The sequence below is a fragment of the Pteropus vampyrus genome, unplaced genomic scaffold (genome assembly GCF_000151845.1).
Source record: "Pteropus vampyrus isolate Shadow unplaced genomic scaffold, Pvam_2.0 Scaffold15, whole genome shotgun sequence".
In the NCBI taxonomy this organism is placed as follows: domain Eukaryota; kingdom Metazoa; phylum Chordata; class Mammalia; order Chiroptera; family Pteropodidae; genus Pteropus; species Pteropus vampyrus.
In genome coordinates this window covers 11,324,786-11,347,864 of record NW_011888796.1, presented here as the reverse complement: position 1 = coordinate 11,347,864, position 23,079 = coordinate 11,324,786, and the positions used below count along the sequence as shown (strand labels likewise).

Below are 23,079 nucleotides of genomic sequence, written 5' to 3'. Positions count from 1 at the left end.
GTTTCCTTTGTGTATATCGTCCTTTTCTGGGTCTCTTATTCTTGTATCAGTGGGCTCCCTCCTGTTTTTCTTGTGAATTCCTGCATCTCCATTTCTTATCTCTCATATTGAGCCTAATATTAGAACTAAAGCATATTTTTTAGTATATTTTGTATTAATGTTCTCTGTTCTTAATTTTAAAAACAAATTGAGCATTTCATAATTCTTTTTCATATGTGGTTTTCAGTATTTGAGAGTCAGAGACTCGAGATCTAACCAAAAATTTTTAACTCCTATTTTTATTGTAACAGTAAAAATTACATTTAGATAGTGTAGTTAGGAACTAGTTTATTATTTTCAGTAAATAAAGGAAAGCAGGGATTGTTACTGCAAGATTTTGCCTTTAAAATTTTTTTTCATTTTTACTTAATTACATTAGTTTGTTTTCTGTATTGCTCAAACAGTACATGTTTATGGCAGTAAATAAAATTAGAAAATCTAGATAAGCCAAAAGGAAAAACAGTATAATCACTTTTATTCTATCATCCAAAGATAACCACTGTGAATATTTGTCAGTATCTTTCCAGACCTTTATAGATGTAATTTTTAAACAAAAATGGAATCAACTTGTATATGCTATTTTAGGACCTACCTTCATTTAATAGTATATTTTTGATATCTTTTCCATATCAGATATGTATATCTACAACTACATATATTTATAACTAGCATTATAGTAGTTTCAGAGGCTTTTAATATTAAATCAAATGACAAGATTTTTAGTATGGGGCGATAACATTATACCACTCGTTAATACAAAATTTATTTAATAGTAAAAGCTTTCAAATTGCCAAATTAATAAATCCTTATAAAGCCGTAAAGAATATTGTATGTTTATAATCATGTTAGGGGTTTTATAAAAAACTTTTTATTGGACATAATTTTAAAACCTTGCAAAAATAAAAGAATACCCATATATCTTTTACCCAGATCGCCTATTGTTAGTTGTTAACATTGCACATTTGTATTGTTTGCCCATATATGTATGTATGTATGTATGTGTGTGTATTTTTTTAATGAATGGTTTGAAGGTAAGTTGTATACACTATGATTCTTTACCCCTAAATACTTCAGTATGTATTTCTTAATAATAGGATGTTCTGTTACATAACCCCAGTATAGTTATCAACTTTATAAATCTAACATCGGTGTAATATTTTATCCAATCTATTACCTATGTTCCAGTTTTTCAGTGGATCTAAAACATGTTATAACATGTTTTCCCCTCCAATACAGATTCTAATTGAGAGTCAGATGCTGTATTTGTCATGTGTTATTAGCTTCCTTTAATCTAGAATATTACCATAGCTTTTCTTTGTCTTTATGACATTGACATTTATGATCTCTTAGTCAAGGTGTTATCTAATTTCTCCACTCTTCTGTTTCTTCCCCTCCCTTGTAAATAATAAGCAGTCTATAGGGAGACACTTTAAGACCATGCAAATATCCCATTCTTTATCAACATTTCTCCCTGGATTTAATATCCATTGATGTGTTTCTTTCTAGATTTCATCTTTACTATGATGGTTGCAAAATGATTGTTTTCCAACTTCAGCCCTCCAGTCATCCTTCAATATTCTATAAGCAAGAGACCTTCCATTTATTTTTTGTTTATCTGTTTCCCAATGATTTATAATTCATTACTGAATTTTAGTTATTTTTGTGCCCACACTGTCCTCTCCCTACTTCCTGCCAAAGACTGAATATATTCAAACACCGTGTTCATAAAATACTTGGATGACTTCTCCCGAAAGTCAAAAAACTATATTAAGATGTTGCTCTCTTCCGAGTACCCTCCCCACACTCTCACGTAGCCCAATCTTTGCAGATAACCAAGTTCATTGTTTTCTGGTTAATCCTTCCTATGTTTCTTACTGTAATGATAAGAAGATACAAATTCAGATATATACATATATTCTTATTTTCCCTGCTTTCTTACACTGAAGGTAGCATGCTGTGTATACTGTACATGTTCTTGCTTTTTTTCACTTCACAGTGTCTCCTGGAAATCACTCTAGACCAGTTCATAGAAATCTTCCTTCCTCACTTTTTTTTTACAGCTACATGGCACCTCATTATGTGTAGGGTGTATAGGTATGACAATTATTTAGCCAATCTCCTGTGGTTAAAATATTCAGGTAGTTTCTGCAATAACAAATAACCTTGCATTGAATGTAATGTGTGTATATATATTTTAATATTGTCGGAGTTGTATGGTTAAAGGGCAAATGTATGTCATTTGTTGCATACTGCCAAAATCTCTTCTATTGGGGTTGTGCCTTCGGAATGGAACCTTTTTTTTTTTACACATTTCCACCAGAAATATATGAAACTGACTATTTCTCCGTAGAGTGTATTGACAGGCTTTTGAATTTTTGTTACTCTAATGAGCGAAAAATGATATCTCAGCGAATTTTTAATTTGCATTTATCATGTTGTGAATAAAATTAAACATCTTTTAATATGGCTAAGGACCATGTTTCTGTCTTTTTGTGAATTATCTGGTCATGTCTTTTGCCCATTTTTCTGTAGGATATTTGGTCACTTATTTTTCAATTTTTAAAAGTTGTTCATAAATTAGGACAACGTAGTCCGTGATATATATTGTGAATATTTTATTACAGTTTGTCATATGTCTTTTAACTTTGCTCATGGTGATTTTTGTCATGCAAGTTTTTAATTTTTATGTAGTCAAATTTGTCGAATTTATCTGCCTCTGGGTTTGAGTTATAGTTAGAAACTCTTTCCCTCCACTGAGACTAAGAAGGAATTCACACGTTTTCTTCTAGTACTTGTATAGTTTTATTTTTTACAATTCGATCTCTTTTGCTTTTTAAGGTTATTCTATGTATAGAATGAGGAATGCATCTTTTTTTTATTTTTCCAAGTAGCTATCCAGTTGTCCCAGTATTTTTTATTAAAAAGACTCTCTTTGCCCAGTGATTTGAGATGCCACCTTTATCATGTTTGTATATATAACTGGTTCTGTTTCTGGACTGTTTATTCTGTTCTAGCCATCTGTCTACTCATGTGCCAGTACCACACTGCTTTAATTTTAAAGGCATTGTAGTATGTTTTAACATCTGAGTGGGCTTAGCCCCTCTCATAGCTTTCTTTTCAGTATTTTCATAACTATTCTTATTTGTTATTTTTCCATATGTGAATTTTAGAGTCAACTCAGCTATAAAACAGATTAATGGAATTTTTGTTGTGGTCACATCAAATGTGTAGGTTAGAATGTAATTAAAATAACTGGCAAAAATATGTCAATAACTGGTTCCTCTGTAGTGACTGTGACAAATTATTGTAAGTTTTCTAATTTATCTTTTTGTTTGAGACACATTTTTCACATATCTGAAATAATGTAAGGAGGTTAAGTACTGACTGGTGTTTAATTTTTATTTTAGGTTTCCATGGTGTCAGTAATTCATATTCCTGATAAGAATTATAAGCTTTCCTGTAGAATATTATATCAATATTTACTCCTGGCTCAAGGTCAATTTCATGATCTTAAGGTAAGTTGTACCCTGTAATCTTATCTCTGCCTCTTCTGTTTGCAAATTTTCAAAGAATGACTGTTTATGAAGGGATAATATTTTTCAGTTATCGTAGAAGTTAGGTATTACTTGTTATTGGATTTGCTAGCTCATAAATTTTAAGCAGCTCTTATGACCCTCAGGCTTAAAGAGTAATTGTCATTTGTAATTATCTTTAAACTTGTTTCTTTGATTTTCAGCAACTTTTCATGTCTGCAAATAATAATTCCACTCCCTCCAGCAATTCCTCTCCAGAAGAAAAAAGCATAGACCGAAGTTTGTTGGAAAAGGCTGGACTCTCCGAAAGTGAAGTAGATCTTCCAGAGGAGAATAGCAAAGACTGTGTTGTTTGCCAGAATGGGACTGTGAACTGGGTGCTCCTGCCCTGTAGACACACGTGTTTGTGTGATGGCTGTGTGAAATATTTTCAGCAGTGCCCAATGTGCAGGCAATTTGTTCAGGAATCTTTTGCACTTTGTAGTCAAAAGGAGCAAGATAAAGACAAACTGAAAACTCTCTGAGGCTGTTGTTACAACTGAAAAGTGTATTTTCTACTGAAGATGCAGAAACTTGTGTTCTTGGAACTAATCATAACATGGAATCTACAGTGTTAACCCTCATTGAAAATTGTAGTTTATTTAACTTTATATTTGTATGGTTCCTGGATGATGAAAGTTAATTATTTCTTCCTGTTCAGTGTGGTAATATTGGAATGCCATCTGTATTAATATATAAAAATTCATTCAGCTCTTGAGAGAAATATAAACGTTTGGCCTTTTATCAGCTAGAGGATTTCATATAACGTCAATTAGAAAAATTTTGAAAAGCAATCCATCTAAAATTTGAGGAAGTAAAAGTCTTAAGATTTCCAAACGTTTTTCCTTTAACATAATCTGGAATACAGTTAGGAAAAAATTGAATTCCTAAAACAAGTGTATGTTCCCCAGTTTATAGAGGAGATGGAAAGGGCTTCTAACTTTAAGTCCTTTCCTGAAATATCAGTTTTTATAAATATCCATCTGTTTGGTTTCTAATTTTTCTTATAATCATAGTCACATGAACACATCTTAATTTTTAAATATAACTTCTTATATCATAAATGCAATATACAATTCTTGACTGTTCTCAGTGTATCATAGATTTAAATGATATTTATAGAAAACATATAAAAGAAGCATAATAAAATTTCTTAGGTAGTTCAGTTTATTGTCAAATATGATTAAATTAGCACACTGTGATCTATCTGGGAAGATCTGTGAGACTCTTAATCCTTACCTTAGATTTCCTCCTGCACAGCAAATCCATCCAAAACTGGAGAGGTTTTAGAGCAAGAAAAATCACTAAAAGAAACAAATGACTATTTTTTTTCTAGAGTATTTTTATTCCAAATAAACCTCATATCCTTCTGGATAGTAAATTACTTTGCTCCCTTGTTATATCCTCATAAGAGTTGATAAATCTGATAGGCAAAATGGCCCCATCCCTCACTCCTTCCAAGATGACTAAGAAAAAGGTAAATCAGAGCTTCCTGTGTCTTCAGTGCAAATTACCTTCAACTCACCAAGAAATCAGATCACAGCAAATAAACTATGACATTCAGGAAGATATTCAAGGCTTTTTTTGTCATGTTTTTATGAAGAATAATGCTTTGTATCAATGTTTTTACATAATGTCATTTCATCCAATCAAATATAGCACTCTCAAAAAGACATTACCTATTTTCCATTTTGTAAGACGAATCAAACTTTGTTCAACAGCTGTGTAATAAATACCTTCTTGGAGTCAGATACCTTTTGGGAGTCTGGGCTACAAAGAATCAGGAAAATCTTACCTCAATGTATTTGTGCTTAAAAGGAGCATTGGTGGCTTATCAGAAATTCCTAAATCCCTGTTCTAACTGTTGCTGGGAGCAGGGCTGTCAGAAGCTGCAGGCCTTGCTGCACTTAGCTACCATTCTAACAGTTCATCTGAGAAGTTCACTTTGTGGCATAAATTGGGGGAATACTCAGAGATCATGTCTCCCATCTCAGCCATCCTGCTTCCCTTTGCAGATCCGTTTGTACCTAAACTGTCCTAGACACATTGTTGCTTTCTCACTGAGATAGATTCCACCTATAATTTTATTCCATTTTTCATAACTTTATTGTAGTAAAACACATATAAAGTTTATCATTTTTACCATTGTTAAGTGTACAAATTCAGTGGAATTAACTACATGTACATTATTGTACAACCATCGCCAGTATCTGTCTTCAGAATTTTTCATCATCTCAAGCAGAAACTCTATACCCATCAAACAGCAACTTTCCATTACTCCTCCCTTCTGCCCCTGTTAACCACTATTTACTTTCTGTATCTATGAATTTGAAATTCTAGACACTTCATATATGTAGAATTATACAATATTTTTTCTTTTGTGTCTGGCTTATTTCACTGAGCATAATGTTTAAGTTTCATCTATGTCGAAGCATGTATCAGAATTTTCTTTTTAAAGCTGAATAATATTCTATTGTATGTATATACCACATTTTGTTTATCCACTCACTCATCATTTTTCATGTGTTAAAGATGATTTGCCTTTACTGCAGTTAAAGTAATTGTTTTTCCTGCCCTCAATGGTAATAAATATGAGGGATTTGGTAGGTAATCAAGTAAAAACAAGTACACTGACTCCTAGAGGCTTATGTCAGAATTTGCCAATAGCAGTGAATGGTGACATTTTGTGATAATGTCTATGACAGCATTATATTTGAATAGATTATTAGGTAAAATGTTTGGTTTCTGTAGATTAGTTGCTACTAATTCAAGTAGGGATGTCAAACAGAAGAATATAGTACTCTGAAGTTCAGAGGAAAGGTTTGGTTGAAATTACGAATTTGGGAGTCATCAGTGTAGTATTTAAAGCCATAGTCTGCATGTGGTCGCCAAGGGTGTGAGCACAGGAATAGAAGTGGTTCATGGACTGAGGGGGAGACTCCACCATTCAGGGAGATTATGGAGGAACCGGTGAATTGAGAAGAAGACTGATGTAGGAAGAAAACCAAAAGGGTGGGCTTTACCAGCCATCCCAAAATGAAATGGTATAAAACAACAACCGTGTCATTACGCTCACAGATTCCGTGGTCAGGTACCGGGACAGGATATGGCAGGCCTGGGCCTGCGTGGCACCTTGGTTGGGAAGACTCAAATGACCAAGAGTGACTCAAAGGCCAGAGGGCTAAAATCGCCTGCAGTTTTCACTCACGTATTTGGTACCTGCCCTGTGATGACTCAAAAGCCAGGCTGAGCTAGAACAACATGTGGCCTCTCCATGTGGCTTGGCCATTGGTGCAGTCTGGTGGTCGGTCTCAAGGCAGTTGATTTCTTAAATGGCAGCTCAGGATTCCATGAGCAAGTGTTCCTAGTGGACAAGGCAAAAACTGGATGGCCTTTTTTTGTTTTGTGTTTTTTCCTTTTAATTGCTTAATGAAGGTATAGTTTACATACCATACAATTTTCTCATTCAAAATGTACCGTTGCGTAGTTTTAATATAATCAGAGTTTTTCAACCACTGCTACAGTCAACTTCAGAACATTTTAATTACCCCCCAAAAGAAACTTTGTACATATTAGGATGTTCCTTCAACCCTAGGAAACCACTGATCTACTTTCTGTCTCTATAGATTTGCCTGTTATGTACATTTCATGGAATCACATGTAGAATCACAAATGGAATCACACAGTATGTGGCCTTTTGTGACTGATCACAAACATCGCTTAGCATAATGTATTTAAGATTCATCCATGTTTTAGCATGAATCAGTATTTTAATCCTTTTTATTACCAAATAATATTCCAGTGTATAAATACCACATTGTGTTTACACATTTATCTACTTTTTGGCTATTATGAATAATGCTGCTGTGAACGTTAGTTATGAGTTCAGTTTTAGACATTTTAAGTTTGAGATGTGATGTTAAGCCTCCCTTGTTTAATTAGTAGAACATCTAGGCATTTAATCTCTTCTGTCTTTTTCCTAGTTATGTCCTACAGAAATATTGCAAATCTCTACCAGCCATAGGACTGAGTCAATTAGTCAGGTGAGGAGGAGAAGAAATAGCTGCTGTACACTTTCTATGCTCTAAGCGCTTTGTATTTATGCCAGCAGTTACGCTACTGCTTCTCAGCTTCAACCCCACCCTCTGTACTCTGCTTTGTGATGCTGGGGTAGGACTGTGCAAACTACATTTATGCTTTGCCAGCAGGCTCCCTATGAGGCTTTGCAAATCAAAGTACTAGAAGGAGATGAGAAGGTAGGAGGAAGAAGGGATTTGCTTCTTCCTGTCTCTTCTGGGTTTCCTGTTCCTATAAACATCATCCCAACCTCAACTCTTTACCTTGGTAGTGGCAGTTGATTCCAGGAGCAGCAGCTGAATCCAGATTGGAACCTGCTTCCTCACCTGCCCCGACTCAGGACACCAGCCCCAGCCCAGCAGTGCCCCCTCCTCAGAGGTCTGAGTGTTTTAGCTCTGTGGGGCCCTTTCTCCAAACTTCTAAATTTTTATGATTTCAGCTTCTTTGCTTTGTTTCCCCAGCCCTGTGGATGGTAGCAGCTTCTTGCAATTGCCACTTCTTTCCACTTTTCATTTAACAACTTTTTATATTAATAATCTCTGAAGAATAATTGTCTTTTCTGTCTCCTGGCAACCCTAATTGATAAATTAGATATTATCTCTTATAATCCTAGCTCAATTTACGAAGGTAGACAGAAAACTGAGACCAATCGAGGTTAAATAGCCCATACTATACAGCTACTAAGGAGTAGAGTTGGGATTTGAATCCAGTTTTGGTTTGTTTTTTTGTTTTACCTAAAGCTTGTGCTCTTAATCACTATTCACCTTCCTTCAGAAAAACACACGGTTTTTCAATATCAAACTGGAGGTACAATTTTAAAATTCCTTCATCATTTTTATTGCATGAGCTTGTATCAGACCCAGCATTTCTCAAAACATATCTCATGCAACATTATACTCCAAGACCTGTGAAGAATGGATTCTGGACTCAAGTAAGTTTAGAGCCTGCCATATGCTGTGCTCTCTAGAAAAGGCACAATGAACATTAGCATAATAAAGACTCTGAAAAATCTTGCAGTAAAATTTAAATACATAACCAGGTAGCTTCTTGTGAATTTTTGACTAGGAACATTCCAAGGATGTGAACGATGTTAGATTAATCAATATCTAATCTAATGTATCCTGTGCAGCAGTAGTGCCGAGTTAGGAGAAAGTTGTTGGTGCCAGCAATCGTGGGACCATCTCATCATACAGAGGTGGCTTTAAACAATATTCGGGAAGGCAATTTTGATTTTTGTTTAGGTTATTGAAATGTGACCTCGGATTTATACATTTAAAAATTTCAACTATTTAAACCTGTAGACACACTTCAAACTGTATTTTCAGTTGAAGAAGATATTGGCATTTTTTTAAAATAATTTTTTAATTTTTAAATTACAGTCGACATATGATATTATATTAGTTTCAGGTATACAACATAGTGATTAGACATTTATATAATTTACAAAATGATCACCCTGATAAATCTAGTACCCATCTGATACCATACAGTTACTACAATATTATTGACTGTATTCCTTATGCTATACATTGCATTCTCATGACTATTTTGTAACTACTAATTTGTACTTCTTAATCCTTTTCCCGTTTTCACTCCCTCATCCCCCCTCCTTTCTGGCAACCATCAAAATATTATCTATATCTATGAGTTTGTTTCTGTTTTGTTTGTTTATTTTGTTCTTTAGATTCCACGTGTAATGGAAATCATATGGCATTTGTCTTTCTTTGTCTGACTTATTCCACTCAGCACAATACCCTCTAGGTCACCCATATTGTTGCAGATGGCAAGATTTCATTCTTTTTTAATGGCTGAGTAATATTCCATTGTATATGTGCACCACCTCTTCTTTACCCATTCATCCATTGATGGACACCCAGGTTGCCTAGATATTGGCAATTCTTGAATCAATAACCAAAGTCAGAATAAAGATTTTATGACTTCTAGAATAAGTAATTTTTCCTTTTTTTTTCTCCCATGCTAATCTAGGACAAGTTATCCCTCCAAAAGGCTTAAGGTCCCACTTGTGTAACCCCAACCCATATAAATCCTGTAACTAGGAGTAGTTTTGAATACTTACATTTACCCTTTTGACTGGATTTATTTGAAAATTTATCTGTGACACCTTATGAGATATTTTACTGTAAAAAACTATAATTAATACTTCACACATTTGTTTATTTTTAAGAAGTGTGAACCCATCTGCATTTGTGTTTAAATTGTGGTTCATTTGCTTGTGTTTATATTATATTTAAATAACTTTACCAGTTAATTGGTTTGGGTTATACTGTTTAGAAACCAGTCAAAAATATGTAGTACCTAAGTGTCCTAAAAATTAGAGTTAATCCTTCTTATCTAACTCCATTCTCGAGAAAGCTGTCTCAAAAGTTATGTTCATGAAATAGTCATCTTTAAAAATGAAGAAAATTCTGATACATGCCAAAACATGGATGAACCTTGAAAACATTATGCTAAGTGACAGAAGCCAGACACAAGCAGACAATATTGTATGATTCCCTTTATATGAGGTACCTAAAACAGGCAAATTCATGGAGACAGAGAGTACAATAGTGGTTAGCAGGGACTGAGAAAAGGGGAAATGGGGAATTATTGTTTAGTGGGTATACAATTTCATTTGGGGTTGATGAAAAATTCTGGAGATGGTTAGTGCTGATGGTTGAACAATGCAAATGTACTTTATGCCACTAGTTTTGTTAAAGGATAAATTTAATGTTAGTTATGTGTATTTTACCACAATAAATAATCCATTTTCTTTATGGATCCAACACACTTGTCCAACTCACATTTCAGTTTGAATCCTGAAGAATAATCATAACTGCTCATGGTGCTTGGTTAGTGGGATTCCATTTATCTAAAACTGAGTTTAAGGAGTGTTTTTTTTTTGGTCCCGCCCAGCCCCCCAGAAGAATTCTCTAAAATGAGGAACCAAAGAAAATTTGAAAACCATCCTGAGAGTGGTAAGAACTTTAGTGAAAAATGACAGCAGATTCCACAAGAGTCCTACTGTTCTACCTGACACTCACCTGGCTAGTCACCCTGCACTGGCTTTTGGCTTAGATTCCGCCATGATCCCATCAATGTAGAAAAGTGCTAGGGAGAGAGGAACTGGGTGCAGGCAATTACCACTCTGCCCTGGCTAACAGAACACTGGCTTTCTATCTGAATGTGTGGCCCTGCCAACATAGATATTTCTGAGCTGCTTCTAATGAGATCTGAACTCAAGTTTAGTCTCCTGAAACCACAGCTCCTGGGCCTTACCCAGCTTGCCTTTCACTGTTGCTATCTTAGCCGACTTGACTCCTGATTTAGCCTTCCCACATTCCATCTGTCACCAGTTCTGCAGTTCCTTCCTCCACATCTCTCTCTCCATTCCCTCGAATCCAGATTCAAGCCCTGGCAATCCTCTCCTAGGCCTTATTACAAAGCTTTTGAGAAAGTACGTCTTTGAAGAGTGAACAAAGCATGTTTCTATGTGAGGCAGACCCAAGATATAAATTAGCCAAATTAACACACTCTAATCTGTGTATAAAAAGATAGAAAATTACTATTTATCAAGTTCCTACTGTGTGCCAAGAAATACGACAGTTATTTTCAGACCTCCTAATGAGCTTATGAAAGCCAGCATTACAATTATTTTTAAATAATATTTTTAATACAGAAGCTACTTTACCATAGCTGTGCCTACTTTTCAGGAAGCACACTAGATTCTAGTGGCAAATATAGAGTTCTATCTGATGCAGATGCCAACTTGGCTCTCTTTAAATCAGTCTTCACATTTCCCCAATCCTGGGCACTTCTGTTCAGTCACCCAAGCTTAATCTTGTAATAGTCAATTCCTTTTCTCCATCTTGCCCTGAAGAGCCTCGACTCACCTGCATGTACATCAGGGGTCCTGCGCCTTCGCTGAGGAGAGAGAACAGTGAACCACCTGGGTTGGTCTCCTTCAACCAAGAAATGGTTTCTTTGACTGTCAACCATGCTTGTAGCTCACCTAAATCCTCTTTCTCCCAACTTACTGCATCTGCTCTTTGGAAGTTATAATTTGCACTGAAATTCATTTTCTGTTAGATTGATATTACACGTTGATGATTCTAAGAGACCTTCAGGTCCTTTAAAATATGCAACTTTCTAAAAATCTATGCTTTGTTCGCTTTTTCCTTGAACCTATCAAATACTTCTTCATAGATCAGAACAGCTTTTGAGAAGGCATTTCAGCTTTGCCACAGTGGTGATGGGTGGGGGAGAGGTTATTACCATTTACTGAGTGTCAAGTACTGTAAGGCACTTCACATGTTATTTCCTCAAGTCTCATAACGATCCTATGAGATGAGTATTATTATCTCCATTTTATAGATGGTGAAATAGATTAAATAACTTGTCCATGGTTGCATAGCTGCTGTGATTACATTTGAAATCCCCTGTCCAATTTCCAGGGTCACTTTAAGCGAGTGGGTAGTATGTCTGTTCAGGAAGGTCCTCTAAGAATAGATGCTAATGCAAGATTAGATGTGCAAGCCATTTACTGAAGGGAAACACCTGTGAAGGTTAAATGGGAAGGGAGCAGAACCAGGCAGGGAGAGCCTCCATATTAGGACTGCGAAAGGAAAGAGGGAAGAAAGTTTGGGTAGGAGGAGCCTCAGACCATAGCATAGTTTGGAGAAAGTGAATGGGGTGTCCCGGAGCAAAGAGGCAGTAGGTGGAGTTGGCTGCCATGGGTGGAAGTTAGAGAGAGATAGACCAAAGACTTTAAAGAAAGCATGTTTTAAATCATCAATGCCAACCAGGGATGCAATGGCCACCCCAGCACCATTTAAACAGCCACCTAAAGGGATGCATGTGACCTGTGGCTTCCAGACTAATGAGTTTCATGAGCCAGAAAAACCAGGAGACCATCTAAAGTTGCCAAGTTTTTATTTTTATTTTTCCAAGTAAGGACATTAACAGCCAAATATCATTACTAACACCGTAATTTAATAGAGATACTTTAATACTCAAAAACAGAAGAGCATAAGCTCAGAATGATGTCCTTAAAGGTGAATAAGTTTAGAGCAATGAAAATGTATTGTTCTTGCTAGTCTTGTTTTGCTGCAATTTAGGTGAAAACATGCTCATGGACTGGGCAGCAGTCCATGGACTGGGTCTCAAAACACTGTAAAGAGGGTATATAAGTACAGGACGGGGCATTGGACCTGGGGTCTTCTAAGGTACCTTCCAACCCTGAGAGTCATTCATCAACTCACAAATATTTACTGTGCACTTCTGTGTGGACGGTCCTATGAAGATATTGAGGATCCTAAGTGTAAATAAGGCAGGCCCGGTCCCTGCACTTTGTGGAGCTTAAAATCTGGTGAGGGGAGAGAGATAATAGAGAGGTAATAATTGAATAAGCAATATAATTTCTGTTTGTAGTAAGTGCTACCATAAGGAAAGGACCATTACTTTAGATAGTGTGGTCTAAAAAGGCATCTCTAAGAAGGTGACGTTTGAGCTAAGACCTAAGGGAGGAGTCAGCCTTTTGAAGTGCTGGATGAGAAGTGGGAAAAATAATCCTCCAGGAATAGTATGTGTAAAGGCCTGAGAAAGGAATGAGCTTGTCGCATTTGAGAAACCAGAGGGGCTGCAGCTTGCTAATGAGGTGGAGAGGCCAGGTCAGGCAGGGCATATTTCCTATGTGTACTGCTGAGAGTTCACTATTCCACTACGACAATGTTATTTCAGTGACAGATACTCATCTTTACCTAAAGAGGATGTCTGGGTATTTCCTCAGAAAAAATCCAAAGGGACATCCTCGCCTTAGCAAATTCACCAGGACTCTTCTTTATGCAGGCTAAAAAACAAGAAAAGAAAAAAAGAATCGATCCATCTTTCAGGAGTTGACATAAATTCAGCAAGCTCGTGAGATTTTTGCGTACATCCAGCCTGACAGTATCAATTTACAGTGAGAACTCTAACTTCTCAGGGCACTGAAACCCTGCACACCCCTGCCAGCACATTTTCATCTGTAGGTACTCCAGGTGGAAAGACATCTTCCAATCAAATTCTCAGGACTGGAATGTGGGGACTAGGGACACTTAGAGATGTACCTGAGTGCCACAAAAAAAGAAAGGTGCGGTCTTTCATCAAGAGAGAGCTTGCATGGCCATTACATGGGCTCTCTCCTTTTAATTATTATTTATTACCTAATATTGCCTAATATCAGTTAACTCTCAGTCTATTTTTAATATTTACCCAAATGATTTTTTTCAAACCTAGGTATAATCAAGGATAACACATTGCATGCGGTTGTTATGTGCTTTTTCATCTCTTTTAATCTAGAACATTCTTTCCATCATTTTTTCCAGGCCAGTAGTCTTGAAGAATGTCCCTTTCTGGATCTGTCTGATTGTTTCCTGATGGAGTTGTATTAAACATTTAAACAAACAAAGAAATATTCCAATACAAATATATTTGTACCTTCGTATTTATAATATATTTAGAGAGAGAGAGGTTTGTTTGTTCTCTCCCTTATGTAATCTTTTCCCTTCTCAAAAAATCATAGTTAATTATAACATTTAATGAACACTTACTATATGCCTGGCACTGTTTTAAGAAATTTAAATGTATTACTCCACATAACAACAATGAGGTATGTTTGTTACCGATGAAACTTAGGTATAGAGTGGGAAATGACTTGTAAGAGGTCAAAGGGCTAGTAAGTGATGGGCTGGGTTCCAAGATTCAGGACTCTTGCTCTAGAGTTGGCTTTCTTAACCACAAAAATGGAATCACAGCATAGACATTATTCTACAACTTAAAAAAAAACCTTATTTCTAGGCCAGTATATATAAATTTGACTCATCCTTTTCATTGCCAACAATTTATTATTAACTTTAACACATAGAAAATTCAGAAGAATTGAATGGTGAACACCTATATACTCAATTATTTAGATTCTACATTAACATTTTGCCGTATTTATTTTATTACATATTACTTCACTTGTGTATCCTTCCATCCATCCATCAATCTATCATAATTCTGATGCATTTTTCCAAGTATAACTCATTTTTAAAAATAGGTTTATATGATTTATAGTATGGAATTTCCAAACTTATTCTCTCATTCTTCTACAGATTCCTCTAGTATTTTGCTATTACAAACAATGATGAAATTAACATTCTTGTATTTATACTCATACTTTAGTAAATGTTATAGTAATGATGCTTTTACTTCGGTAGGACAGATTCCTACTGAAAAAATGGGATTACTAGCTTAAAGGCTAGGCCCAATTTAGTAGACACTGTTAGATCTCTTTCCACTAGTATATTGACACCAACAAAATCTGGGAAGGCCTATATTTCCTTTGTTTTATCTTACTACTACTAGAAGAAATATAGTCTGAAAATATACTAATGTGGAGTTCTCAGGATGCTTTATTGATACAAACATCTATATATCCTGGCCTGGTATCTGTGTTTAAAATTTTGCCCATTTCTGTTGAAACTATTCATCCAATGAGCACCAACTCAAAAGGCACCAGATACATAGTATCTTTCAGAATTTTCAAGCAGAATTTTTGCTTCCTCTGGTCTTTCTCAACACTGCGTGTGGCCTCCCTCTAGACCCACTGTTAATTGCACCTTTTAGTGAAGTGTGTGTGTGTCACAAGCGTACTTTGCCCTCTCCACTAGAAGTTGAAGAGACCATACCTTCTTTTCTACCTTTGTATCCTCTATTTGCCTAGCACAGTGGTCTATACTCAATAAATACTTCTTGTTGAATGAATTAGTGAATGAAATGTGGGAAAGAAGTCCAGAGGATCAGACAGTGGCCAAATTCTGAAGTGTTTGTATTTCAGGCCAAAGAGTCTGGAATTTATTCAAAGTCAAGTCAGAAACCACAGAAAATGTCTAAGTTGGAGAGTGGTTAGACCAGAGCTGAGGCAAGGAGACACAGTAATGAAGCTAGGATGGGACCCAGGTAGGAAGGAAAACAGACCCATAAATAATTCTTGGGAGTTGAAGACCTAAGTTTTACAGTGTAGTTTCTTTAAGATACTTTCTAAATTTGATTTTAGTCAGTGGTTCTGAGTTCATGCAGTATTTTACCTTTTTTAACTTCTAGTAGAAAAATTAGAAAATATAGAGAAAGAAGATAATAATCCTCAGTAATTCTACCATACAGGGAAAATCACCAGTAGTTACCATTTTGTTGTAAATCTTTTCGCACTTTTACCTATACATATATATAGTAAAAAGCTATATTTAATATAAATGGGTGTATAAATTTATAATTTTATTTTATATATTAAATTTAATATAACACACATTAAATTTTCATTTTATATATAAAAAATTAAATATATTTATATATTAAATATAAATTATATGTATACATACAGATTTTTATGTTAGATAGAAAACACCATGTGTCTTGAACATTGTATCTTGAGGACCTACGTAGAATAAATAAATGCTCAATATATAGTTATTGAATGATTGAATGAATTATCATTATGCATTGTCATTTACCTTTATTTGGAGATTTTAATCTTTTTGCTAGTTCATACAGCAAATCATTAAAAATAACCTGCTCTAATGTATCCATATCCAATGCATTTCTTGTTTTATCTTATTATGGCTAGAAGCAATATGAATTTAAAGTATAGAGACATGGACTCCTTGAGATGTCTTATTGACACAAGCAACCTTAAACATCTACTTAAGCAGTGATTTATAAACATGGCACTGATTTATCTGGAATTAGTCATCTTTGAAACATTTTAACATTTGAGTTATTTGACTAAAATTATTATTCAATATTTTTTCTTTCCAGATTCTAGGGAGGAGAAAAGCACAATAATGTTGAGAATGTTTGTTTGAGAATTTGATCTTTTATTCATGCAAAGAATCTTTTAGTTGGTACAACATTCCACAGTCAATTACACTCAGTACCTGTATTTGGTGTTCTCACTGCTTAACCCAGTGCCTAGCACAAAGCAGATGAACAATAGGTATTTTTTTCATGAGTAAGTAGGAATATAGTGAATAGACATATTAATAATCTCCTTTATTGCATATTTTCATTCCTTTTCCAAGTGATGTGTATATTTAGTACTTGTTAGTCACTTCTGAATTATCCATAAAAACGAGGTTCAGGTTCGCATAGGAAAAATCCACATTTAATACAAAAATATGTATTTAGCTGATGGAATTTTCTTCCTTTAGAGTCCTGACTTCACCCTCTGTGAGGAATAGTGAAGCAGCATCATGGGGTTTTACCTCTACTCACATTCCCGTCAGAGAGAAGCCCAAGAGGCAAGAAAATCGCGAGTATTGTGAGCCCACAAAACAAGGGGGACTGGGAACTCATGTCAGGCTTATCTTTCTATTTCTCAGAAATAGCTCAAAAATTAGCTAATCAACGTCTTTTCCTAGGTCAAAGGCTGCTGTTAGGACTACACGTTTCCAGTAGGTGGCAGTATTTTCTTTCTTCAGCACATGTAGAATTCTTAAAGATTTGCCTCAAGGTTTGTCGTATTTGTTTTTGTTTCTTAGTTTTACTATTCGTTAGTAAACTGCAGGTGACAATAAATACGTTAATCAAAATGATGTTTCTTTTACTTTCATGTTAAAAAATCACTCCTGGGGTCTTCCAAAAGCCCCATCTGGGAAACTTCTGCATTGGCTACAGTTGATAGCAAAGTATATACCGAGCGCTCTAACTCTCCTCTTTTCCTGATAGAAGTTACGCTAAAGACTTAGCTAATTGATAGTAATGTCTTGGAGAAAATATGTCAAGCTTTTTAGCCTCTATAGTAATAAAACAAACAAAAATAAAGTACCGACTCTAGAATTTTTGTTTTTAGGGCAAAATATTCATTGTTATGCAGATAACTTTCCCAGGTGGTTAATAATGAACTTTTAAAAATTATTCGCACACTCTATTTTAATGGTAACACCTAAAAAGTTTTGCAGCTCCGCAAGATCTTTCAACACTCCAACAGATGTTTAGGTGCTGTCACATGCTGACAGGAACTGCATGGTGCTGAAACTGGGTTTGGGGTAGAAAGGAAGAAAGTATTGAAATTCCAGGGACATATGCTGGAGTTGAAAGACAGAAGTGTTAATTAGTGGAATGTTATCTCAGATACTTTATCTTCAAAAAATACTGTATTAGAGAGAGTAGGGAAGGCTGAGTCTGAAGCATATGTTTCACTGATTTCTCAGAAGTACTTATTTTTATAAACAAAGCTTCAAGTTGCTGGAGAAAATGTTGGAGGGCTCAGTGTTTTCACTGTAAATAAGGAGATAGTCTGGATTTAGTCATCAAGTCCACTTGTGAATATTCAACTTACATTAGAGGATACAGCTAGTTTTAGGTTTCAGGGCATTTTAAATCAATTCTCTACTTTCGAGACTACGCGAGGGCACTTTCGCAGGCCGCCCTGTGGTGCTCGACTCCGATGCCGCACTCTCTTACCCTCTCCGCGCCGCGAGGACCTCTGAAGCCCCTGCCTGGTCTCGGCCTCGCGCGCTCTCCAGGTCCAGGTAAAATCTGCCCAGACCCGCGACTCAGCGGCGCGCACAGGTGGCCCCGCCCGCCTCCCTGCCGCCCAGGCGGACGGCTGCCTCCGCTCTGGGCCCGCAACCGCGGTCCGTGCCCCAGGCATAGCTCCCAGGCATAGCTCCCAGGCTGGCCCCAGAAGTCCGCGGCTTCCCCAGGGAAAAGCGAGGCCAGAGAAGGACGCGGGGCCAGCCGTGAGGCCACGGACAGGAGTAAAGGGCAACAAAGGCCCGACCCGGGCGAGGGGTGCTCAGACCAGGCACTTCTCGCGCTCCGCCCACAAGGGCCCCACTGAGCCCGGCGCCCAGGCTAGTCCAGCTCTGCGTACCGCCCCTCCACCTCTTCTGCCCTTGGCGTCCACGACCCCCCGTCCACGCCCCAAGCGGCAGTGGCCCCAGGTCTCCACAATCTGCGGGCCAAGCTTCTCTGCCAACCCCGGCCCCGGTCAGGCCGAGGGGTCACCCTAGTCGGTGAACTACATTCCCAAGGACAAGCGGCCGGTGGCAGCACCGCCCCCGTTCAGGGGCCCGCGGGTCCCCACCAGCCCGCGCCCCGGCCCCTACAGAAAACGCAGGCGGCAGCGGGCAGGAATTCACTAGGACCCCTCCCCTTCCCCAAACTTCTTCCCTCCGCCCCGCGGTTCCTCCAACCCGACCCCTCTGTGCCATTTGGCTCCTCCCTCTCAGCTCCCCTCCCCTTTTCTGGTCCCCACTTAGGAATCTGCTCCCCCGCCGCCGGCCGGGTCCGGGGATCCTCCCCCGACTCCCCCCGCGTGCCGCCGCCGCCGCCGCCCGGGTTCCTCTCCCCCCGCTCGGGCGCTCCCTGCCAAGCCCATGATGTAATGGTGTATGTTAATCAGTAGCATGTGGGGAGCTCCGGCTCGGGCGGCTCAGTCCTCTGCGAGCCGACGCTGGAGGCAGCAGCAGCGGCGGCGGCAGCGGCCCGGACCCGCAGCGCCGCACTCTCTCAGCGCCGCCCGCCCCGACGGCATGGCCCGCGGCCCGCGCTCCGGGCGCCCCCAACCTCGCTGAGAGCCGCCGCGGGCTTGGACCCGCGCGTGGGGCCCCGAGCCGCCGGCATGAGCCGCGCGGAGGTGAGCGCCCCCTTTTCTTCCGCCCCAGGCAGGGACTCGCGGGCCACTGCGTCCCCTTCCCGGGGACTTCCCTCTCCGCTCGAGAAATTCGGGGAGCGGGGATGCTGGAAGCGAGCCGTCCCATCGAGGGCAGAGCCGCTGGGCTCCGTTTTTTTGCTGGAGGCGGCCACCCCGACAGGGATAGGACTGTGGGAGCCCCCAAAGCTGAACTTTCTTCTTCGCGGTCGTTGGGGGGCGTGTGCCGGCCGCGCGGAGCCGCAGTCCCGCCGGAGCCACCCTGCCCGCCGGGGGAAGTAGTGCTGCGGTCTCCCGCTGTCTCTGCGATCGGCGTGCGCTCGGGGCCGTGCAGCCTTCGGCCTGGGACGCGCGGACCAGTCACTGGGCTGAACAGACCCGCCCGTAGGCGGCAGCGGCGGGGGCAGGATGCCTAAAGCACACACGCTAGTACACACATACACACATACGCACACGCACGCACATTCTGATCGCTCCGGGCGAAGCAGGCCCTTGGAGACCTCCCGGGTGGGCTGGAGCGGTGAGGCGCGGGGGAGCCTGGGCTCCCGCTGTGCCTCCCCCCGCTGGGCGCGGAGCTTTGGGTGGGGAGAGTTTATTTTTGTCTCGAGCTGCTGCCGCGGCTGCTCACGGCCTAAATCCAGAGGGGCGCCTGGCGGTGGAGATGCTGGCTGTTGCTGTAGATGGAGCTGCAGCCGATCGGCTGCTTCTCCGGGAGGAGGAGGAGGAGGAGCACGAGGAGGAGGAAGGAACTCAGGCTGCTGCTGCCTCCGCCTCTGCTTTGCATTAGCCCCCACCCCCACCCCCGCGCCCCTTCGCAGCCGCATTGCAAGTTTTCTGCGCGAGGAAAATCTGTTGCTGGTGCTGGCGTTCGCCGGCACAGCCCCCGAGGCCACCCCGGCTGGGGTGTGTGGGGAGCACCGGCCGTTCGCAGCGCCAGCAACAGGAAGCTGTGGGGTCTCCTCCCGCACCTGGGAAGAAGGCTTCTTGCCATTCCCAGAACGGGAATAGCTGGTCTCCCGTATCCAGAGGAGAGGGCGGCTGGAATTTGGGGGACCAAGCCCCCCTCGGGGCGCCCCTCCCCGCCCCCTCCAATGCACTCGTTTCCCGGGCGCGTTCTCTCGCTGGCCGAGGTCTCACTGCAGCCCTTTCTCTCCTTCCAGTGGTGATCGCCGCTTGGAAATGCGGGCGTAAAGGGTCCGAGCTGCCGCCCAGAGGGAAAGAGACCCCGGAACGCCGGAAATCACCATCCCGGAGCTGTGAGAAGGGAGGGAAAGAGAACATTCTTCATTCAGTTTGTGTGCCTTGTGGGGAATTTCTTTTAATCGTTATTTTTTAAAAGAAACATTTCCGTGCTACTGTCTGTCATCATCTCTGGGGAAATCAGCCAGAACCACCGGAACGTAACCGAAACCAGACGAGAGAGGCAGGAGCCGAGGCAGTACCTGCAGCGTCCGAGCACCAGAGCCACCTTGGAACGGGAACGCGTCTCCAGCTGCCGCGGGCCTGCGGCTCGGCCAAACTTTGGGGCGGGAGGGGCGGGCTGGGGCTCCGAGGGGGCTTTGTAGACCGTGGGCCGCCCCTTAACCATGATGTTTCGCGACCAGGTCGGGGTGCTGGCGGGCTGGTTTAAGGGCTGGAACGAGTGCGAGCAGACTGTTGCGCTGCTGTCGCTGCTCAAGCGGGTGAGCCAGACCCAGGCCCGCTTCCTCCAGCTCTGCCTGGAGCATTCGCTGGCCGACTGCGCAGAGCTGCACGTCCTCGAGGGCGAGGCCAACAGCCCCGGTAAGTGCGCGGCCGTCGCCGTCCCGCCTGTTTCCCCCCTGCCACCCGGGTTCCCAGCCTCCAGCCCAGGCTCCGCCCCCCGCCTCCTGTTCCGCGGGGACACGGACCGCGCTGGCTCCCAGGGCCCTTGGCCTCTCAACCTCTTCCTAGCCCCAGCCCCTGCCGCCCACTTACCTCCGCTGGCCACTTTGGGTTTTTGCCCACTGTCAACTCCTTCGGTCCATTCCGTGTGGTAGCTACGGTAGCATGAATGATTGATTTTTCTCTCATGCAGTTTCCTGGGAGATAAGTAAGTCAGGTCACGTAGAGTCTGGATTTTCTGGGCTTTTTTTCTTCTTTTGGGCAACGTGGCTCTGGATTTCAGCAATATGTGAAGAAGCCCGAGACTGCCCTTCAGAAACCAAGCTTTGATTAGGTTGTATGAGCAATATATAAAAATCCAATTTTATCATTAGTTTTTCCCCACGGATATTCCAGTTTTAGAGCTCCGTCTTCTGAATAATATGTAGGTGACGCTACAGACTATTAAAATATTTGCAGTTCATATACTATTTGGATATACTTATCTATCGTGACGCTATACATATCAATATGGATTTTGTAGAAAGGGTCTCCAAGACAGCAGACATGAATTAAAGTCCTTGATGTTTTTTGTTAGGACACTTTACTGAATATAACAATTATTTCACATTACTCTGTTAGTATTTACAGACACCTCAACTAGCCTAGAAAGTGAATATACGCGAAAGGTCCAGCAGTTTGCTATTTGTTAGTGTGGGTGGTGACAGACTGAAATTATATCCTGGGGTGAGCAGGGTGAGGATGGGGGATGTGGCAAAGGTCTGTTGGCTGTAATTTTGGATAGGGGAAATTCTTTAGTTCATGCTGCAGCAGGAGGGTGAACAGAGCCCCCAGTGTTTACTCGGAGAAAAGAATGCAGGGTCCTCTTCCAGCTGTTCCATGTTAGAGCTGCTAGCCTGTAAGACTCAGCAGAGGTCTGAGCTGCCATTTGATGACAAGGTCCAGTCGAGGGCAGCAGGGCCTGGGAGACACTAAAATGAATGTATCATCAGGGCAGCAAGAGGTTGAGCTAGTGTCCTCCTCACTCCTCCTCCCTGGTGTGGTGCTCACCATGCTGAAAACACCAGGATGGGATGTTTCCATATATAGAATCATAGGCTGGAAGTGACTGCTGGAAATCCTCGCAGCCCTTTTCCTGAGCAGGCAGGACTGCACCCAGAGGATCCTGTGCTGCCAATTATGGTGGGCCATACTGAGGGGGATCCCACTGGCCCCACTGGGATTTGGCTGGAGCTTAACAGTCCACCTCATTCCTTGTGGCAGGGTGCCCTTCCTTCAGTTCCTCATTTATAAATAGCTGAAGGGCCAGCCTCCTTCATAAGGGTGTGGAAGCATAACTAGGATAACTGATGTCTACTTTCTTTACTTCCATCCTTAATGTGACAGGGTAGCCTGGTTCACCTGCTTAGTTTTGCTTTCTCAGGTTTGACCAACAAGGTTATATAAACTTTTGTGCGTTATAGAATGCAAAAGATTTAAGTACAGTCATTTATGTTGAATGCTCTACTTCAGTGCTTGTAGACACTGTTTAGGTTACTTGAATGTTAGAGCAACATTTTTTCCTCTAAGGAAAGAAGACTCCCCAGTAAAGCAGCAGTTTAGTATGTCAAGCAATTAAATATATTTAAAAGAAGTTGCTTACTTTAAAAATCTTGTAATTTAATAAACCAAGAAAATATTGAACTGTGAGTTATTATAAGTAATTTCATAATTTTTCCCTCAAAGAAATTTTTTGCTATACTTATTCGTGTAAGACGTCTTCCTCTTCATGCTGTTCAATGCTGTAGATGTACGCCATCTAGAACCATTATGTAACATAAGGACCATTTTCCGGTTTCTGGATTAATTTTTCAACCT

The 23,079-nt window shown here is 40.4% G+C and overlaps 2 protein-coding genes across 3 annotated transcripts in view; both read left to right on the top strand.

The window, feature by feature from the left end:
• Nucleotides 1–5,362, top strand: part of CGRRF1 (cell growth regulator with ring finger domain 1) — a 23,594-nt gene extending 18,232 nt beyond the window's left edge. Inside the window, exons 4-5 of the mRNA XM_023526801.1 lie at nt 3,447–3,554; nt 3,776–5,362. Of these exons, the coding sequence (XP_023382569.1) occupies nt 3,447–3,554; nt 3,776–4,096 (429 nt within the window). The 3' untranslated portion in view covers nt 4,097–5,362. The remainder of the gene's footprint in view (nt 1–3,446; nt 3,555–3,775) is intronic.
• Nucleotides 5,363–19,104: 13,742 nt separating this feature from the next.
• Nucleotides 19,105–23,079, top strand: part of SAMD4A (sterile alpha motif domain containing 4A) — a 209,075-nt gene continuing 205,100 nt past the window's right edge. The window contains exons 1-2 of one of the 2 annotated variants that reach the window (XM_011385301.2): nt 19,105–19,344; nt 20,520–21,141. In XM_011385301.2, the coding sequence (XP_011383603.1) occupies nt 20,946–21,141 (196 nt within the window). In that variant the 5' untranslated portion in view covers nt 19,105–19,344; nt 20,520–20,945. The remainder of the gene's footprint in view (nt 19,345–20,519; nt 21,142–23,079) is intronic. The other variant, XM_011385293.2, reaches the window with a different exon arrangement.